We start from the raw sequence: 21,303 nt of genomic DNA on the forward strand, positions 1-21,303 counted from the left end.
TTCCACAAAGAAGGCCCCAGAGCTGCCTGGGCTCCCGCGGGCCCTGCCCTTTTCCTCTGCCCCTCTCTCGCCTGGCGGGCCCCTCATCAACACCAGGAGCCGGGCCTTTCCGAGGCAGGCCTCTCCTCCTCCCGACGCACTCCACACTGAGCTGGTCCCGGGTCCTTGGATACACCTCCTGGGCCCCTCTCTCGTCCTCTTGTCCCCATTTCTTCTCTCATATTCAGAGGCTTCCATTGTGTCTTTCCCGGACTATTACACTAGCCTCTTTTTATTCATCTTTAACTTTTTATTTGTATAAAATATAAAGGGATTCAGAGATAAATAAAGTATAATCTCTGCCCCTGAGAAGCGCACGGTCCTGGCTGGTCACGGGCTTGTATACAAACATGTCTTGTAAACGAGCCCGTCTCCTGGCAGCAGGCAAGATGCACCAGGAGAAGCAGGTGCCATCTGTTGGGCCACACAGGTGTGAGACGAGGCAGGAGCTGATGAAGGTGCCACCTGTGGCTGATGGCCGTCCTCCCGACACCCTTGAGTGCCTCTCTGGCCAGGTGTTTCTGTCCTGTACTCTCTCCTTCAGCACACTTGTAGATTTCCAAGACATCCTGCACACCTTGGTGGGCATCTTTCCGGGAATCTGACCTTTATTCAGTTAAACTGTGGCAGAGGAAGATTTGCACAAAAAAAAGACCCTACACGATACACACACAGCGACGACCTCTCTGGTGCCCGAGTGTCTCCTGGGTTGAATGAGGTCTAACTCAGATACACCTGATTTCACTCGTGAACTTAGCCCAGCCCACATAAAACCCGGAGCCCACAGTTTCTCTTCTTGATTCTTTAATTGTTTAGTCAGTATCCTGTCATGTTGTCAACAAGATCAGAAAAAGCAGATCTAAGGTATAGGCTCCAAAGCAGCAGCTCAGGTATTTCTACTGTTAACATGAGAGTTAGGGGGCTTCCCCAGTGGCGCAGTGGTTGAGAGTCCGCCTGCCAATGCAGGGGACGCGGGTTCGTGCCCCAGTCTGGGAAGATCCCACGTGCCGCGGAGCGGCTGGGCCCGTGAGCCATGGCCGCTGAGCCTGCGCGTCCGGAGCCTGTGCTCCGCAACGGGAGAGGCCACAACAGTGAGAGGCCCGCGTACCGCAAAAAAAAAAAAAAAAAAAAGAGAGAGAGAGAGTTAGGGCTAGATTTGGGGCAGGGTGACCAGTATATTCCCTCTTGTCACCGTCTATGCTCTTGGACCCCCCGTGCCCTGAACCCTGGCCCGCAGCAGGGCTCAGCCTGCATCCTACAGCCTCTCCCTGAGACAAGAGCATCCTTCTCCTGCAGCATCCAGGGCAGGGAGAGAGTCCACAGACATGTCAGCCCACCCCGCTGGCATCCGCCCCGTAGGTCGTCGCCTTATCTGGGAACTGGGTTCACCTGGATGACAGGTACTCTGCCCTGATTAAACGTTAATCCAGCAGGTGGGAGTGGAGCTGATCCTTCAGCAAACTGTTCTCAGAAAGTGCGTGGAGGTGCCGGTGATGGTTCTGGCCGAGATTCGGGAACACAGGGTCCTCTTGTCGGTTCTCTCTGAGTTGACTCACCTTTCCGCGCCCAGGCTGTTTAGGCTCTAAGGGACACTCGGCCCTCTCCGTTGGTAATTTTTTGGTGCACCTCCCCGAGGTCTTGGCAGGGCTGCCCTGGTGTCACTCGGCCTGATCCCGCTAATGTCCCTCCATCACTTAGACACCCTCTTGGGTTGTGGTGCTTTCTGGCTGGCTGCATCCAGTAGAGGAGAAGCTCCGGGAGGCCGGGGCTGGCATGTCCCCTTTGCTCGTCACCTGATCCCAGGTGCCCTGCTGTGTCTGGGCCCTGGCTGTGATGGGCTGTGGGTTTTTTCTGCTGTGCTCACATCTGCTTACCTGTCTTTCAGGAGCCCAGCAGCTGGGGCTGCCATTTTACACCGACCCTGGAGGACCAGGGGTGAATCCCGCTGGGAACCCTGTGGCGATGGCTTTCCAGGTCCAACCCAACTCACCCCAGGGAAGCATGGCCTACCCACCGCCCCCTTCCTACTGCAACACGCCACCGCCCCCATATGAACAGGTGGTGAAGGCCAAGTAGCCGGGAGCGGCCTGGCACCTGCCTGTGCAACTGGCCGGGGAGGCCGGGGGAGGCTGTCGCCCGCCCTTCCTGGCGCCCCATCACTGTTCACCTCCAGGAATGGTCTTCTGAGCCACTAAGGGCAAATTCCTTTCTGATATCTTCAAAGCAAGCACAGCTTCCTTTCAAGCTTTCCTTGGAGGACCAGTATTTGAATTCACCCCGTGTCTCCTCTGTTGCTTCTGTTTCCAATGTCATCTGTGCTCTGGCCGAGTGGACAGTCCCGAGGGTTGACCCCCAAGGGTGGCGCACCCAGACCCTCAGGGGAGAGACCCCGGCAGAAGGTGAGGCAGGGCGCTTGCAGGTGAGTACGCGCGAACGCGAGGAGGGGCCCAGGGCGCCCGGAAGGCCCCCCACACGGCAGGTGGCCCGTCCGAAATGAGGCACCACAGGGCCAGCTGTGTGAGCCCCTTGCCCATCAGTCTTCCTCTTCCAAAGGCTCTCAGAGAAACAGGCGTGGGCAGCGCAGCCTCGGAGCCCTCGCTTCTCCATCCCCTTCCTGAAGACCAGAGCTGCCCTCTGCACAGCCAGGGCGGGGAGAGCCCTGGGCACGGCTTGCACCTCAAGGAGATGGGGATCCAGAGTCAGGCCAAGCCGCTGTCTATAGTTACCTGAAAGTCACTAAGGAACGTTATTTAAATTCATGGGAAATTGCCCCCTGCCTCCAACCGGACATTGCGTTTGATGAGCTCTTGGTCTGACTTGGGGAAAAAAGTGTTCGAGCCCTTTTCAGTGTGTCCTGTGGAAGGTGGCGTGGAGTCCTGTCCTGAGGTCAGACTCGGAGTCTTTCCTGGACATCGGCAGCTCTCTGGCCTGGGATCACGGCCAGGCAGCTCTGCGCCCTCCCCTGAGGTAGCTCTGACGGTGCGTTGTGATGGACGCTTTCAAAGCAGACAGGCACATCCGGCTGGGAAGCCACGTCAGCCTCTGGAGAGAGGTGTCCCGGCAGGGCGCAGTCAGTGGCTCGAGCCTGGGTTGGGCAGGCCTGGGCCCTGGCTGGTTGGCCTCAGCAGGTGTACGCCGGGCTCCGAATAGGAGGAACTTGCTAAGAAAGAGACGGGAACGCAAGACCCCAGGACTGCAGAGCGATCTCTTCAGAAAGGGCTGAACAGATTTCACTGATGATGAGTTCATCAAAATTAGAATAAAGAAGATCTGGTTGGAAACGCAAAGCCTGGCTCAGAAACCTCTCTGGCCCTGGGATCACAGGTAGTCCTGGGGTTGTCAGGGGGCCGGGGTCCTGTTCCTCTGCGTAGCGAGTACTGCCCACGATCGCGTATTTAAACCCAGAGTGAGCCCTGACAGGTCACGTACAGGAAGGGCAAAGCCGCGTAGCCGAGACATGTAGATCCCTGTATATGTAGTGGTGGGGTGAAGTGCTTTTTTTTTTTTTTTTTTTTTTTTTTTTTGCGGTACGCGGGCCTCTCACTGTTGCGGCCTCTCCCGTTGCGGAGCACAGGCTCCGGACACGCAGGTTCAGCGGCCACGGCTCACGGGCCCAGCCGCTCCGCAGCATGTGGGATCTTCCCGGACCAGGGCACGAGCCCCCGTCCCCTGCATCGGCAGGCGGACTCTCAACCGCTGCGCCACCAGGGAAGCCCAGAGTGCTTATTTTTGAAATGAACTCAACAGAGCCTCTTGAGGAGTTGTCACTCATTGAACCTGAGCGTCAGGACATCTCACCGAGTAGATACTGAGGGTTTTCATTCCCTAGCCCTACTTGCCGTGTCCCTGCTCTACTGGGACACGTCTGTGGTGTAGGAGTGAGGAATCAGGATGGGGCCACAGTGACTTACCTTTTCTAAGGGTGGGGAACCTGGGAGCCTCCCCGGGAATCCCACAGGACACTCCTGGAGCCAGATGAACCCCTTGGAAACAGTCTGTGAACACGGATGCTGCTGCCGGTGTCTTTGACCACCGAGTGTGACCTCCGAACCCCTGGGCCCAACTTCAGTACCTCCCCGCACTCAAGTCCTTGATTCGAACGAGACAACAAAGCGCAACATTTGCTGTTTACAACCCAGGACAACTACATGGGTCCAGAAGGTCCTCTTCCTCCAGGTCATTCGTTCTGCATTTTCAGGCCCAGTTTCTCCCTTTACTGTTCTGAGGAGGAAGCGCGCCGAGAGCTGCCCCTGGCGTTGGACTGGGCGCAGCTGAGTAGCCACCCAAATGTCCGTGACGAAATTTTGTTTATCTTTTTGATAGCAAATGATCTTGAGACAATGATTTACGTAGCACTCAACAATTTTATATTCATGTTTGTGTGAGATAAATTTTGTTTTCCCTTGAACCGGGGTGAGAACCCACTACTGTGGGCACTGACACTGTGTGTGGAAATTCCACTCGCAGTGACATTTCCTGCCCATTCTGTTTCCCCCCGTGCTGTCGGTGGACAGTGCCCACTGCCTGGAGCCGGTCCAGCTACTGGTGTGTGAAGTTCCACAGAGTTCCGTAGCAGGTGTGGCCAGGAGGAGCTGGGAGCAGGTCCGTGCGTGCTTTTCCTCTTGTAACACTTGGCTTATTTCTCTTTTCTGTTCTTTTGATAGGGTCATGTTTCCTATGTATGCAAAATAAAAATAAATTTGGGTGTGTGCTTTGACTCTTTTGCTGGGGAGTGGGAAAGAGGGGAGCGACGAAGTTTCTGAAGAAGGATGCACAGTGGGCTCTCAGTTCAGCTGGGTGGGGTGGAGTGCGTGAGGAACGCACCCAGTCTCAGGAGAACTGGAAATTAGATGCTATCCAAGAAGATAAGGAACTTTTGTTTCACCAACACATTTAAAATATCTAGCTAAGGAAAAAATTATCGGAATAGGAAGACAGAAGCATTAATTATGTGGACTTACAGCTAATACTGATATTAAGTATCTGGGGGCCTGAGTGTGCTTTGCATAGGTAGGGGAGCCTTGATTTTAAAATCCAACTCTAGGGCTTCCCTGGTGGCTCAGTGGTTAAGAATCCGCCTGCCAATGCAGGGTACATGGGTTCGAGCCCTGGTCCGGGAAGATCCCACATGCCGCGGAGCTACTAAGCCCGTGTGCCACAACTACTGAGCCCACGTGCTGCAACTACTGAAGCCTGTGCACCTAGAGCCCATGCTTCACAATAAAGAGAAGCCACTGCAATGAGAAGCCCGCGCACCACAAAGAAGAGTAGCCCCCGCTCGCCGCAACTAGAGAAAGCCCTCGCGCAACAACGAAGACCCAGTGCAGCCAAAAATAAATAAATAAATTTATTAAAAAAAAGAAAGAATCCAACTCTATTTGGTCAGAAACTATTTCTCTCACAGATCTATAGCTGCTACAGTTAGGCTGTATTTTAGATGAATCACCAACTGAGATAATGTTTATCAAGAAGTGTCTTATAATTTACTACATTAAAACAGGACAGGAAACAAGGTAGAAGAGGCCAGCCTGCCTGCTGGTGGGGAACGCAGAGCTGATTTACATGCTTCACTGGACAACCCGCTGGTCCTCAGCTTCCCCCAGTGAAACGGGAGCAGGTCATTTACACATCAAAGGTCATGACTGGAGATGGCAAACAGTACTCACTCTTGTCTGTCCCTCCCAAATTTCACGGAACTCCAAAAAGTCCATAATAGTTATCAAGGCAAAAGAGTGCAAGATCAGAAACTGTAATTTCTGAAATAGAAGGTGAGTTGCTGTCAAGCAAGGGTAGGGAGGGAAAGGCAGTAGTTGGCTTCGTCACGCCTGTCATGGTCAGGAGGAAGTCAGCAGCGTGCCCCCGTGTGGGTGCAGAAGAGATGCGGGTACGGATTGCAGAAGTCGTGTCCTCTCGCCAGAGCCCTCATCCCCCAAAACCTGCTAACCACTCGTGCCCTTGAATGAGTTTCTCCCCTCAGAGGTGACAAGGTGTACTCACAGGCAGCTAGGACCTTTCTCACTGGAGTCTAGGACTGGGCCCTAGGATGCAGGTACAGGAGTTGGATGGGTGGAGGGGTGAGGGGGGCAGAAAGAAGGTGACAGGATCCACCGAGGGCAGAGTCTGGTGGGCAGGAGGCCTCCTGTCTCCAGGTCCCCGGGCAGGCAGTCCCGCTCTCCACGCCCCTTCTCTGCGCTCCCCTGGGGAGATGCGAAGCCCGGTCCCTCCCTCCAGGCGGCGGAGCGGGGAAGGTACGTTTGTCTCGTCCTCAAGTACCCAAAGGCCCCAGTGCCCGGCACGTGTAGTTCGGTTCTGGGGAGACCTGGGAAGGCACGTCCGCGCCTAGCTCAGGCCGGTGCCCGGCCAGCCGAGTCCCCCAGAGCCTGGGGAGGACGCTCTGGGCGCACTGACCTTGGAGACCGGCTCCCTCTGCCCACCTTCTGCGCTTGCTCTCGCCATGCCGTCCTCGTCGCCCTGTGTTGTGGTGAGGGCCCTGGCTTAAAACTCGCGGTGGAGCCGCGCGAGGGACCATACGCGCACATGGACGGGCGTTCCGGACGCCCTGCCTCGGAGTCGCCCTGACGACTGGGGGCACGGGACGTCCTGGTGTCCCCGTTTCCCCATCTGGAAAGTGGGGCTACGGAGGCGCCCAGGGTGTGGTGCGAGTTGGACAGCCAGCGACGCACGCGACACCCCGCGATGAGCCCGGGACCGGGGACCGCGGCTTCTGCGCCCAGATCGCCCGCCCAGAGAGGGGACCGGAGACTGGGCCCCGGGCCCCGCCCCAGCCCCGCCCTGCCCCGAGCCAGGTTGGGGCGCGGCACCTGCGCGAAGCGGGTGGGGCGGCCCCGGGGAGGCTCCAGGAGGAGACCCTGCTTAGCCCTTCGTGGCAGAGTCCCTGCTGATATTTTTTTACTCAAAACCAAACCCATGCCTTTATTTTTAATCTAAAATGAAGACCGTACAGGAAAGCACAAAGCAAAAGGTAAACAGAAATCACCTGCGACCCCAGCATCCCGAGACTGCAGCTGGGCGTGTTTCCGTCGCTTTCTAGGTCCCTCGTTCTGACGACACAGGTGCACCGCGGGATCCTTCGCAGCCCGCTTTCCGCTAGCATTTTTCCTGGCATTTAAATAGTCTCCTGCTTCTTCCCTGCAACGATTAAACAGCGCCCCACCACACGGCTGCGCCGCAGGTGATTTAACCCACACACTCCGATCTAATTTTGGGGTCGCTCCATTTTGTTTTTCATTTTTAAACAGCAAAGTATTCTACACACCCAGAATAATGAGCGTAACTTTTGCCTAAGGCGTATGGTGGATGCCGGCCGGATGCTCGGGAGCGAGCGGCGAGGGGCCGGGCCGGTGGTGGGTGAGGACGCAGGGGACCCGAGTCGCCCTGAACTCCCGCCGGGCCCCGAGGCGCTCCCTCCCGCGCCAGCCCGGACCCCCCGGGCCGTGGACGCCTAGTCCCGGATGACTGTGCGGGCCGAGATCGCCTACAAACCCCCAGGACGGTGGCTGCCGTGGAAAACCAGGCTTTCTTGGGACGCCTCTCAGTTTGCTGGCATAACCGCGGATGCTGCAGAGCAGATGTACTCACGTGAACACGCAAGCCACTCAGGACACAGGACGGAGGCGCCCCGCGCAGCTGCTCCACTGCGCCGCCTACCACCGCCTGCACTTTACGTTTACCACCCCCTGCTTTTCTTCCTAATTTTACCACATATATGTTTTGTTTCACTTTTCGGTATTAATGTATTTCTCCAACTTGCTTTTTTTGCAAAAATTGTTGCTAATTTTTCCCTATTATGGACAATGCTGTGCTGAGCGAGCTTGTGACCATTTTAAAGGTTCATCCACATTTATTTCCTCAGAATAAAACCTTAGACTTGGGTTTCCCTGGTGGTGCAGTGGTTGAGAGTCCGCCTGCCGATGCAGGGGACACGGGTTCGTGCCCCGGTCTGGGAAGATCCCATATGCCACGGAGCGGCTGAGCCTGCGCGTCCGGAGCCTGTGCTCCGCAAAGGGAGAGGCCACAACAGTGAGAGGCCCGCGTACCACAAAAAAAAAACAACAAAAAAAAAACCTTAGACTTAAATTGCTGGCTCGAAGCATCTGTACCTTTCTTCCGGCTTTCGGCAAATATTCCCATTAGGAAGATTGTACTGACGTGTCCCACCAGGCTTGGCAGGCACTGCGTATGAGCCACGGTCCATGCATAGCTACCGACTTGAGGAGGGGCCGGAAGCCCCATTTTTGTTCAATTTGTATCATTTACTACATGAATCTCTTACCAACTGTGAGAAGCACCTTCTCGAAAGGTGTGTGGTTGGCAAGACCAAGGCTGGCAAGACTAAGCTCTCATGGAAAAGAGAAGGTTGGGGAGAAGACATGAAATATAGCATATATTAAATAACTATATTTATGAAATATTTATGATATAGAAACGTAGCACTGAATATATATAGCATTAAGTATATAGATACATGAAATGTAGCTTTAAATATATATTACGAGTGGAGTAAGGAAAACTTCTCTAAGCCGTCCACCCCCAAATACCTCTGGCACTCTTCTCCTGAATGTCCTTCCTCAGTTTATTATTCGGGTGGCAGAGTCACGGTCTGGGGCAGCCTCTCCCCTGTTCTTTGAGGACACACACATCCTACCTCTTGAAGTGTTTGAACCAGCCCAGACCTGGCAACCTGAGTCCTCATTTTCATTCTTCAGTGAGCACACTGTACTCATCATGGGCTCTGGAGTCAAAGCATCTCTGCCGCTGAAACTCACTGGTTAGCCCCCGGTGAGGGATTCTGCACTCTGAGCATCAGCTTCCTCAACTGAACCGTGAGGACAGGAACACCTCCATGTTGTTTGGTTTAATCCAACCCCCATTCCCTTCCCTGTTTCTTCTGTAGAAGCCAGAAGAGCCACACATTTTCTTTGCAACGGGCACAGTCTTGGCCAATGATAGATACTACAGAAGTCTCCTCTGGGCCTCTGGGAAAGATTTCACTTTTGTCATAAATGAGACTGGAGTTGCTGGCACTGCCACATGCAGGTTCACCCTGCTTTCAACACTGATGTGATATCTGGAGCTGCAGCAGCTACCTTGTGACCATGACGGAAAGGCCAAGATGATCACAGAGATACCAGCTTTCATAGGGTTGAACCAATTCTAGGTTTCTTATTACCTGAAAAAATAAATTCCTGTTAATCAGAGATTTTCTGTAGTAACCTTCCTTGTGGGGTGGTTGTGAGAATCATGTGAAGTAATTTTTTTAAGGACTAAATACAGTACCTGACACTGATAAATATTTTATGATTATTTTTAGTAGTGTGATCTCAGTTGCCACAGGGTATTTTCGACTCTGATATATGCATGGCCAGGAGTACGAAGATGCTTGTCGAAGGTGATTCTCTGCTTCCAACTAGTATCAGTGACCTTGGGCAAGTCTTGAACCTCTATGGGCCTCAGTTTCCTCAGCTGCTTATAAAATAATCAAACTTCCCTCTCAGCTCTAATATTCTTTGATTTTATTTTCTTTTCCCTAGAAATCTTTCCATCACAGGATGTAGCATCCCGACCGACGACCAGAGAAGGATGTGGCGGGCGTGTGATATTCCTAGTGCAGTTTACAAGTCCCTCAGGACACCCTGGGACTCCTAACCAGGCCTCTGCATGTGATGCAGTACTGAGTACAAAATACCACCTAAGAAAGTCTTGCCAAAAATGTCCAACCAGGATATAACCACATCTGGAGCAGCGTTATCCGACAGAAATTTTTATGATGATGGAAATACTTGCACTGCCCAGTACAGTAGCCACGGGCTAAATGTGGATATTGGGCAGTTGAAATGAGGCTAGGATACATATAGTTGATTCACCTTGTTATACAGCAGAAAACTAACACAACATTGTAAAGCAATTATAGTCCAACAAAGATGTTAAAAAAAAAAAAAAGAAATGAGGCTAGGGAGATGCAGGAACTGGATTTTAAAATTTAACTTAATCTTCATGAAACTAATTTACATTCAGATACTCACCGGTGGCTAGTGGTTACCATATTGGACAGTGTAGCTCCAGAGTCCAAACTGAACCTCCGAGTTGCAGGAAGTGGGAGACGGCAGGACCAGTTTCCGTGGGGAAAGAATCAGACAAACTCACGGGGGAGATTTATGAGACAACAGTCCTGGTGTCTTCAGAAAGTTGATGTCGTTAAAAACAAAACAAAAAAGCAGGCGAGTGTCCTAGGTTATGAAAAGATTAACAAAATATAAAGCAGGAACCTAGATTGGATCCCGACGGAAAACAACAATACAGACTTAAAGCACTCCTGACTCGGTCGGGGCACCGGACATGGCCTGGATGCAGCGTAATATTACAGAATCATTGTTAGTTTTCTCAGGTGTGACACTGGTATTGTGATTATGCAGCACATTATTATAATAGTAATTTATTTTTGGCTGCGTTGGGTCTTCATTGCTGCGTGCGGGCTTTTCTCTGATTGCAGCGAGCGGGGGCTGCTCATTGTTGCAGGGCGCGGGCTTCTCATTGCGGTGGCCTCTCTTGTTGCAGAGCACAGGCCCTAGAGCACAGAGGTTTCAGTGGTTGCAGCATGCGGGCTCAGTAGTTGTGGCTCACGGGCTGTAGAGTGCAGGCTAAGTAGTTGTGGCACACGGGCTTAGTTGCACTGCAGCATGTGGGATCTTCCCGGACCAGGGATTGAACCTGTGTCCCCTGCATTGGCTGGCAGATTCTTAACCACTGAGCCACCAGGGAAGTCCCTACATCATGTTTTTTAAAAGCTCCCATTGGATCACATTGGTTTACAAACATGCTATTTAAAAAAAAAAAAAAGTTTTTTCTTGATCTTATTTCTCTTACCAACTATGGCCCCATTTCTTTCCTCTCTTTTGCAACCAAACTCCTTTTAGCGTTGTCTGTTCTGCTCACCAATTCACCAAGGACCTCCAGGCTGCTGGATGCAATGGCCAACTCCTAGCATTTCTCTCACTTATCAGGATCGGCTGAAACAGCTGGTCACTCCTCTGCACACGTAAAATTTCCTCACTGGCCTCCAGGAAAACAGACCTCTACCCAATGAGGTAGAGGTCTTCTTCTCATCCTCCTTTGCTGGAGCAAACTCCTCCCGATTCTTGGTGTTACGTGGCCAAGGCTCTGCCTTAGCTCCTTCCTTCCCTATTCCCTTTCCCCTCACTTTCTGGGTGAGCTCTCTCAGCTCATAGCTGTAAATAATCAACATGCAAATGACTCCAAAGTGTCAGTTCCCTCCCAGATTTCTCTCCAAACTCCAGCCGTCCCGGTCACCTCAGACTCCACATGCCCTGAGCCCCGAGTGGCCTCTTCCACATCTCAGCTGCTGGCGACGCCCCTTCCAAGGCTAACTCTGCTCTCTCGTGCTCTGCACTGGCCGTCAGGAATCCTACTGGCTCTAGGACACAGCAAGAGGCCGACCATTCTCGCCAAGCCCACATCATTTCTCTCCTGGACCAGCCTTCTGGTTTCCCTACGTCCACCAGGCATTCTCTCAGGATGTCCCCTTCGACGCATAAATCAGATAACGTCCTTCCTTTGCTCAAACCCTCCAGTGGCTCTGTACTTCACCCAGAGCAAAAGCCAAACTCCTCCGAATGGCCTTCCAGGCCCGGGCCTTCCTTCCTCCCCGCCCCCTCCCCCGTGTGGTCATTCACTCCACTCTTGAACAGGGCACGGCCTTTGTCAGGTGCTCTTTCCACAGATACTCATCTGGCCAACTCCTTCAATTTCTTCAAGTCTTGGCTCAAATGTCACCGTCTCTAGTCTTACTCTGACCATCCTGTTTAAAACAGTAATTTGTGTTCTCTCCACCATCAGTCCCTCTTATTTTGTTTTATTCTATCTTTTTTCCATATTATTTATTACCTTATAACATAGGAGAACATTTGTCTATTTAGCCTTATTGCTTGTCTCTCGCTGCTACACAAACTCTACAAGATAAAACTTTTTGACTGTTTTGATCACTGATGGATTCCAAGTGCCCAGAATAATGTGTGGCATTGAATAAGCCCTTCATGACTATGTGTTGAATAAATTAACATCCTCAAAGAGATAAAATATTGCAACAAGAAGAGGATATACACAAAAGAGACCCTGAGAACAAGAAAAACTCCTGGAACTAAACACACAATGGAAGGATTCGAAAATAAAGTTGAAATCTCTTGGAAAGGAAAGCAAAAAGGTGGAAGGGAAAAAAACATTAAGAAATAATTCAAGAAAATTTCCTACAATTGAAACACACAAGTTCCCAGATTGGAAGGGCCTACCAAGGACCCAGGACTACGTCGACAGATGAATGGATAAAGAAGATGTGGCACATATATACAGTGGAATCTTACTCAGCCATAAAAAGAAACGAAATTGAGTTATTGGTGGTGAGGTGGATGGACCTAGAGCCTGTCATACAGAGTGAAGTAAGTCAGAAAGAGAAAAACAAATACCGTATACTAACATATATATATGGAATCTAAGAAAAAACCAAAAAGTTCTGAAGAACCTAGGGGCAGGACAGGAATAAAGATGCAGACATAGAGAATGGACTTGAGGACACGGGGAGGGGGAAGGGTAAGCTGGGACGAAGCCAGAGAGTGGCATGGACATATATACACTATCAAATGTAAAATAGATAGCTAGTGGGAAGCAGCCGCATAGCACAGGGAGATCAGCTCGGTGCTTTGTGACCACCTAGAGGGGTGGGATAGGGAGGGTGGGAGGGAGACGAGAGAGGGAGGAGATATGGGGATATATGTATACGTACAGCTGATTCACTTTGTTATAAAGCAGAAACTAACACACCATTGTAAAGCAATATACTCCAATAAAGATGTTAAAAAAAAAAACCAGGACTAGGCTCATCATCGTGACAGAGAAAAAACTGTACAATTTGCAAAGTGCTCACAATCAAAACACAACATCTGAGCACAAGGAAACAAGAATCACTGTGGCTCTGAGGTTCTCGGAGGTAACACTGGAAGCTAGATGTCAGTATGCTGCCTCGAAATTTCAGGAGGAAAGTGGCTTCCAGTGCAGAATTCTCTAAACAATCTCTGATTCAAGTGTCAGGGCAGAACAATGACACCCTTCAGGCAGGCAAGTTCTCAGGACTTTCAGTTCAGCTGCAGGGAGCATGGTCCTTCTTGCTACCGGAGAGCCTCTGGAGGCAGCACCGTCCTGTTCATTACCCCCCTTTTAGTTCCCAGCAGCCAAGCATAAAGCGCTGGATAACTTCCCTGTGGCCTCTCTGACGAAATGGTTGAAAAGCTGGCTTCCTCAGTTCTTGGGACCGTGGGAGACATTTGTATGATTGTGGGTGGGTATGTGATTATGCTGCTTGCTACATGCTTTATTCTCTCATGAACAATACTTTAAAGAGGGCGTAAGGTCCCTGTTAACATGTGACCAGCACTGCATCTGATGATGATCTTATGAAAGCCACAAGGATCTACCTGGTACAGAAGCGGGAAGACCTCCAGGGGCATTAAACAAAGAACAGGCTGGAGGACGGAGAACCCAGCCTCTCTGAACTTCTAGATTTTGTGTAAGCCTGAAACTGTGGCTTGGTTCCTCCTTGCCCCTATGGCAGACTCTTCCCCTTGAAGGACCCTGGTGCGGCTGGGCACACACACGCCCACGCCCACGATGGCCGAAAGCTCGGGGATGCTAGGCAGAGCAGTGGTGCGCGATGGTGGCGTGGCTTGGGATCTTGGAGCTGGACAGACCTGGGTTTTCATTTCATTACTCAGGAGAGTGAGCCCGTTTCTTCACACACAAGCACTACATGCACACCTTCAAGTCCCCCATCACAGAGCACTTCCGCATGCTAGATGCTTTCTCCGTTTGTTATTCCGTTTTAATTCTCCCACTAACCAAATAAGGTTGGTTAGTCCAAATAAGGCCCTGATTACAGAGAGAGACTCTGTAGGAAACAGCTGATCCAAATTCACACAGGCTGCTCCAGCCTCTGCGCTGGATGCCCACTCCACAGGCTCCCTGACGACTGGGGCCAGCCGCAGCCTCACGCCAGAGGTCACGGCGCCACAAGGCTGAACCGGTCACACTTCGCCGCGGTGCCCTCCTGCCATTAGCAGAAGTGCACGCCCGGAGGCCCGCCGCCCCGCCCGCGCTGCGGAGGAGCTGTCCGAGGTCCTGACACAGGCGGGCCGGCCCTGAGCCTGAGCGGGGCTGTGCCCTTCCGCAGGCGTCCGTCGCGGGGCCGGGCGAGCTGCAGGAGGGTGGCTGTCGCCGTCCCTCTCAGCACCGAGCACAAGGCCTGGCATGCTGGGTGGAGCACTTGAGCAAACTGGAGACGGAAATGGGGGCAGGGGCGCGTTGTGAGGCCGACTGGACGCGTCATAGCCTCCGTCACCCAGCGACCCAACCCCAGGGAGCAGGGGCCGTGGAGGAGCCTGCGGCCTTCCTCTGATCAGGAGAAGCGATGACGCAGCACGGCCTTCCGGGTCACCGGCCAGTTTGACAGAAGGCTGACAGGCGCTGGGGGTGACCGTCTGGTTGGAATGGACACCTGGCTCTCCTCCAGAACACAGGATGTGGAAAAACAGAGACCTGAGAGGAAGGGGCCCTTGAAGCTTAGCAAAGAGACTGGGAAGGAGTAAAGACAGTCTGTAAACACGTTTGGGGGACCTGGGCCTCACGCCTGGGTCCTGCTCTTGTGAATTTAGCAAATGAAGTGATAGCGGTTGAGAACTGCCTCACGAAGTTAAGAGTATGGAATTGCACGGAATGGTTCAAGGGACCCAGGAGGACAGGGGCACAGATGACAGGGCCTCTCCGGGGTTTCAATTTCTCACCTTCCACGTTGGGCACGTAGGAGAAGAGGTACTGAGTACAAGTCAGAAGTATGGCCACTGGCAAGAACCGTCGGGTCGGAAGCCTGACTGTCCCTCATTCCAGCTGTGACCCTGGGCAAGGCCATCAGCTTTCTCATGTGTAAGACAGTGATGAGAAGAGTGCCCACCACCATGCACGCTGTGACCCCAGCCGTGCTGGGGCCATTCACGGTGACTGTGAGTGTAAAGGCCTGTCACACGGGCAGGCTCAAGACAGGCTTCTCTTGGTGCTGCCCAGGGCTCGGAGGCCCTTGGGATAGAGAGAGAAAGCCGTCATTCTAGTGAAGCACCTAGCACGCCATAACGTGAGCAACGGCCACATTTTCCGTGAGGAAGGCCATCTCCAGAACGGTGGCCGAGGCTTCCAACCGTCGCTCTCAAAGGCAGTGGTGAGAAGAGACGAAGACCCCGCAAGTGTCACAACAAAACCATGTTTTTACTAAGTACCGAACCAGGGAACCCCACACACTTTCTGTGGACATCGTTTTCTCTTTCATATTTTAAAATGGCATTGTGCATACACATTATTTTAAACACTTAGACACATCTTGGATACAGAAATGTAAGAAATCGCCGTGAGCTGCTCTGAGATCCGAAATCGCACTCATCAGAACCACTAAACCAGCTCTGGGACTCCTCTGTCCCGCTGCCTCTGGGGACTGAGAGCTGGACCCGGCACCATGCAGCCGCCCGCGTCGCGCCCCAGGAAGCGGGTTACTGTGGAGTCACAGACTGCGTCTCTGTTGACATCTGGTGGGTAAGCGGGAGGGGTCAATCCAGCTGGCTTCTAAAAACACCCTGCAAATACAATCTCCTCCGTTTACCTCACAAGCGCGCCATCTTCCCTCAGTGTGTGAGGCAGAAACAAGCCAAACGTACAAGGCATCGTGATGCCCAGGTGTCACGAAGGGTCACCCTCACTGCTTCCGGTCAGGAGACACGTGGCCAGGACCAGGGCCTCCATGAGCTGCCCCCTCTTGCTGAGGGGGGTGAATCCTGTGCAGCCCCACTGGCCTCCCCTGAGAAATGAGACGGCTTGGGTAACACTCTGTGCCGAAGCCCCGGGGGCTGCCCTGAGCTTTGGCCGAGGTGGCAGCAGTGCAGCTGGGTTGAGCTGTGACACCAGGGGAGCTCTTCGGACAAACAGCCCCTCAGCTCACTCACGTCCCCGCCTGCAGGTCCCGGGGAACCGGGCTGCCTGAGACGCACATGAGCAGGCCCGGGAAGACGGTTAAAACACAACCGTGAGGATTTATACCCATGGAAGTCATCAGCCTAACCTGAACAGTCGTGACGGAGACTCATGAGGCATCATTTAGAAACCGAAGGGCACGTGTTCGGGAGTCAGCCCCACCGCCAAGGCTCAGCGGGACCCTGAGGACTGCACAGAATCACACACGTGTGAAGGATCTGTCTTCTACATGGACACTCTTTCACCTTTATGAAAGGAGTGGAAACGAGGCTGATAAACATCTGACAATCCCTTGTAGATAAGGACCAGACCATCAGAGAGACCTATCTAGTCTTTTATGAACTGGCTTAGCTCATGAGAAGTCTGTACAGTCCTAGACCACTCACACCATGACAGCAAAACTCTCCTAGAAACAGATGTACAGGGTATAATTACTGAGAGTATGCTAACCCAAAGTAATGCCCAGTTTTAAAATAAAAGTTGTCAGACAGAATCGTAATTTTCTTGGTTAGAAGACTGCTTTCCATATGCATAAATGCAGACTAGTACTTTATGCTTAATACATTTCATCAAAGGTGAGACTTTTATCAACCAAACAGTAGACAAAAATAAGGACTAAATTCATTCCAATTTGTACTTGGATAACTTACCAAGTTTGGGAGTAAGTTTAATTGGAGGGACATGGAAGAGATGAATATCTTTCTGCTTATTATGCATCTGGAATTGTATCCACTGCACTTATAACACTAAGTTATAACGTTGATAGAACCGAGGTGCAGCCTGCTTTAATAATACACACTGAATCTAGACTTGCCAGCCCTCAGTCGCTGCTACATGATTTACAATGTGGCCACGAACACGGTTCCCTCGAGTGGCCCTGGTGTCATGAGTCCACCCCCCAGGGCACGGGCTGCCTTGGATTGCGAGGAGGGTCCGGAACTTCACACGAAGAGCCTGAGAATGGGAGCCCCAGCAGAGCTGCAATGCACCCCCTTTGGCTTCTTAAAAACACTGAGGTGAGCACAAAACACAAAGAGGGAGCATTCGACTACCTGGTGGAAAGGCTCACCACCCCCTACTCCAGCAAACCCCCTCTACCTGTTCTATTTCTTTTCATTTCTGGAGTGGTCTTTCTCTCATGCTGATCTGAAAGGTACCCACAGAAAATGCTGGAAAGTCTTACGACTGGGACATCACTGCGGAGAATATTCTGTTACATAGGACGGACACCACCTGCCTATTTCCTGTTTGTCAGTACAGAAAACACCCCACTTTAAATATTATGTACAGAGAAGAGGCTGCCGCGTGCCCTCATGCACAGCCAGCTCGGGCTCATGGACAGAGAAGGGCTTCCGTTTAGAACCTACACCTACAGACAGCGAACACCAAGAGACATGCACACACTACAGAGAACTGGACACGAGGAATTCATATTTTACACCAGTGAGGGGACACTGTTACAGAACGCTGACGGGATGGTCTGTCATCACACTCGGACACAGGGGGTCTGGGAGGGTGCCTGCTTCTCCTTTTTCTCCCTCTTTCAGGATTCACACTTGGTTCCGTGTCAGGCATTAAGCAACCCGGTGGCTTCTGGTCCAGTTGGATCTCTCAGTCGTCTTTTTGCACCTTTGTATCCCTCTGTGGAGAGCCGAGTTCAAATGCTGGAAACCGTGATGCCTCTGGGGCCAGGATGTCGGAGAGGAAGTGAACAGTGCCAGCCATACCTGCAACGCAAAACGCGGTCCTTCGTGAGAAAGGGTGCGTGGTGGGGTCCAGAACCAAGTGACCTCTGATCGCTGCCTTTACTGGGGCTGTAAGGATGTGGGAAAAGGTGGGGAGGACTTTGAAAATAACTTCACACGCACAAAAAGGAAGTCTTCACATCAGCACCCAGCAGGTAATACCAGTTTTCTTCATTATCTTAATTTTAAAAATTGGTTTCTGAGCTTTAATCTTGTATCTTGACACTTTAAGATGATTTCACAGAAGTGCTAACACAGAAGTTAAGGGCGCTGCTACTGTGATATTCCAACATATAAACGTCCTCTCAGAGCCTTTACATTTTTATTCCAAACGGAAGGTTGCACTTTGGGTTTCAAAAATGTTATTTTAAAATGAACTTTACTTGCTTGGTCAAAGTCCCCACCGCCAATCACTGCAGTAACTCAGCAGCCTACCCGAAGGATCCCTTGGAGGGAGGGAGCTCCTCCACAAAGGGTCCTGGGCGCTGTGGGCCCTTCCAGCCTAGTGGCCTCCACACCGGCACTCACCCATCCAACGAGAACCTAGTCAGCGCCTCCTGCCAGGCACTTGTGAGGCACAGGGGCCCAGAAGAATGCAAGAGCTTCCCAGCCTCTCGGGAGGGTACATTCGAAGATTTTCACCCGCTGGGGCTTTGAATTTGCCATTATCAACTTGAATTTATGAACCTGAATGAACTCCATTTAGAGTTCAGGTATTAACTGTGTTATATCTGATACAAATACACCTCATTTTTATGACCCAAAAGACGACATTTTTATTCTGAGAAACATTTTTTTCATTACGGTTTCTTTGAATATTAAAAAGATCTTATTCTGCAAAAGATAATGACAGACGCTCTAATTTTTGCTCGTTTATCTATTATATGATTAAAATCTCAGTAGCTGAAATAGAACACGGCATTAGCACGACAGACAGTTCAGACATCAAGAAGATAACGAAGGACTGCCACCAGAGCTTTTTATGCACAAAAATTTAACCCCTCAGGTGAACTGGAGCAATATCTTGAAAATACAAACTACTAAAACTCACTGAATATGAAACAGATAACTTGAACAGCCTTGTAACCTATTAAACAAACTGAATTTGTAAATTTCAAACTCCCAGAAAAGAAATCTCTCGGCTAGGAAGGTTTCGCTGAAGAATGCTACCAAACATTTAAATGAGAATTCTTCCACCAATTAATATACAATCTATTACAGAAAACAGAGGAGAAGGTACTCCTCAGTACAGTTTATTAGGCCAGCATTACCCAGATAGCAAAACCAGACAAACACAGTATAACAAAGGAAAACTACAGGCCAATATTCCTCATGAATATAGACACAAAAATCATCAACATATTAGCAAATATAATTCTGCAATACATAAAAAGAACTGTACACCATGGCCAAGTAAGGTTTATTCCAGAGATGCAAGGTTGGCTTAATATTTGAAAATCAACCAGTGTGATCCACAGTGCTAGGGGCCTGAAGAAGAAAAGCCACATGATCTTACCAACTGATGCAAGAAAAGCACCTGACAAAATTCAACACCCATCTAATTTTTGAGTTTTTAAAAAGTATTCATTTATTCCTTCTGAAATTTATTTTGGAATTACTATAAAAGGTGGCTCTAAAGTAATTAAAAAGTCACCATCCATTTATCGTAACACCATTAACGTTTGCCCTCTGGTTTCTGTGGCTTATGTTCCAAATTACCATTACACACACACACACACACTAAACAAAGAATATCTGAGTCTCTGTAGGACTTCCATTTTGTTTTCCTGAATTATATTCTATGTACTGTGTGTGCCTGGAGCAGACTCGCAATGTGTTTGCTGGTTTCTTTCATTGCTCTTGTTTTTCAGAACTGTCTTCAATATTTTCATTATTTTTTCCAACTACTAATACTTGTATTTACTAATACTTTTAAATTACTAATATTAATTATTTACACTTCTTTACATGACTTAATTAAATACATTTAAGTAACTAACCAAGTTTGCTGTGAATAGATCAATACTACACGCACAATATTACCGATGAAATGCACAGGAGTAAACGTTATTTTCTTCCATTACTGAGCAGCAGACAGTCTATGCCTATACAGGTCACAAAAGATCTAAAAATACTTGGAGGAAGTTCACAGGAGCACACACAAAACAGGCAAGGTAAAGAGACTCAATATAATTTTCAGCAATGAACGACTTTGCTCACGGTATTTACCAGCTGTGCAGCGATTACTAATTAAGATCAACTGTGAGTGTGCACAGTCAGGAGAACCAAATGCACACACCCAGATACTTAAACCTGGAGCTTTCCCTCACTCTTACCTTCAAAGAGAGAATAGGGTCTGTCAGGAATGCGGCAACCATGTGTTCCATATTCTAGGCACCATTCTGCAAACTAGGGAGAAAGACATTTCTTTTTAAGAGTGGGGATTTCACTTGGTGAAAATGGAACGCCTAAGACACTGCAGTGAATTCACCCAGAATCAAAGTAAGCAGACTCCCAGGCAACAGAGTGGTCAGGAGCGTGAGCTCGGAGCGACTCGGCACCACCTCTTCTGAGCAGGTGAGACCTGGCAAGCTCTGTCACCTGCCTAGGCCTGCTTCCTCCTCCGTAGGGGGAATTTACCTAGGAAGGTTGTTGGGAAGGCTGAAGTAAGGAATCTCACAGCCCAACGACCTCCGGTCTTTTCTAAGCACCGCCTCCTGCCCTTGCAGGCACTCCGTCCAGATTAAAACACTGGCTCTGAAACCGCTCGCCTGGCTGCGCTCTCTGGGCTCACCGCCAGCCCCTCTGCTGAACACGCAGCCCTCCCTCCCTCCCTCCTCTCCCCACTGCTCCCCGGCCGGCCCACCCACTGCCCACTGCCCACCCTGCTCATCTTGAAAACTCATCCCTTAGCTTTATCAGCAATTTCCTCTGAGCTCCCCGACCCTTTCTTCTTAAACCTCTTCAATGGATTTTTATAACATTATAATAAATTTCCCTTTTTGGCTTAAGGTAACTTATTTTTGTCATGTGTACATAAAGAATCATAAATTCAGCACATATACAATAAACCTTCTACCCTCCAGATCTGCTCACTCTTCTAGCTTGTCTGATGCTCCACCACCTAGTCAGAGACCAGAGAGACATTCACACATTTCTGTCTTCTCCACATTAAGAAAACCCACTGAATTCTGTGGGCTCAGCTCCATATCTGTTTTTAGTGTCTATCATGAGGAACTTATTTAGTTTTTAACGTCTTTATTGGAGTATACTTGCTTTACGCTGGTGTGTTACTTTCTACTTTAGAACAAAGTGAGTCGGCTGTGTCAATAGCTTAAGTGTTTCTGAATCTCTCCTCTTCAGTATCACAGCCAATGCCCTTGGGTTTATAACTCAACATTTCTTGCATTAATTATTAAACAAC

The 21,303-nt window shown here is 50.4% G+C and overlaps 2 protein-coding genes across 5 annotated transcripts in view; one reads left to right on the plus strand and one right to left on the minus strand.

The window, feature by feature from the left end:
• Positions 1-9,956, plus strand: part of VOPP1 (VOPP1 WW domain binding protein) — a 92,532-nt gene extending 82,576 nt beyond the window's left edge. For 2 of the 4 annotated variants that reach the window (XM_030871305.2, XM_060304915.1), the window contains exon 5: positions 1,925-4,748. In XM_030871305.2, the coding sequence (XP_030727165.1) occupies positions 1,925-2,115 (191 nt within the window). In that variant the 3' untranslated portion in view covers positions 2,116-4,748. Of the gene's footprint in view, positions 1-1,924; positions 4,749-8,953; positions 9,032-9,590 lie in introns of those variants that run through there. The other 2 variants (XR_009565176.1, XR_009565175.1) reach the window with 2 other exon arrangements.
• The window catches only part of LANCL2 (LanC like glutathione S-transferase 2), an 82,479-nt gene that overhangs the window by 6,812 nt on the left and 54,364 nt on the right, over positions 1-21,303 (minus strand). The window contains exons 8-9 of the mRNA XM_030871300.3: positions 20,216-20,288; positions 7,037-17,861 (exon numbers count right to left, since the gene is read on the minus strand). Of these exons, the coding sequence (XP_030727160.1) occupies positions 17,746-17,861; positions 20,216-20,288 (189 nt within the window). The 3' untranslated portion in view covers positions 7,037-17,745. The remainder of the gene's footprint in view (positions 1-7,036; positions 17,862-20,215; positions 20,289-21,303) is intronic.

Source organism: Globicephala melas, chromosome 9 (assembly GCF_963455315.2).
Source record: "Globicephala melas chromosome 9, mGloMel1.2, whole genome shotgun sequence".
NCBI classification, from domain to species: Eukaryota; Metazoa; Chordata; class Mammalia; order Artiodactyla; family Delphinidae; genus Globicephala; species Globicephala melas.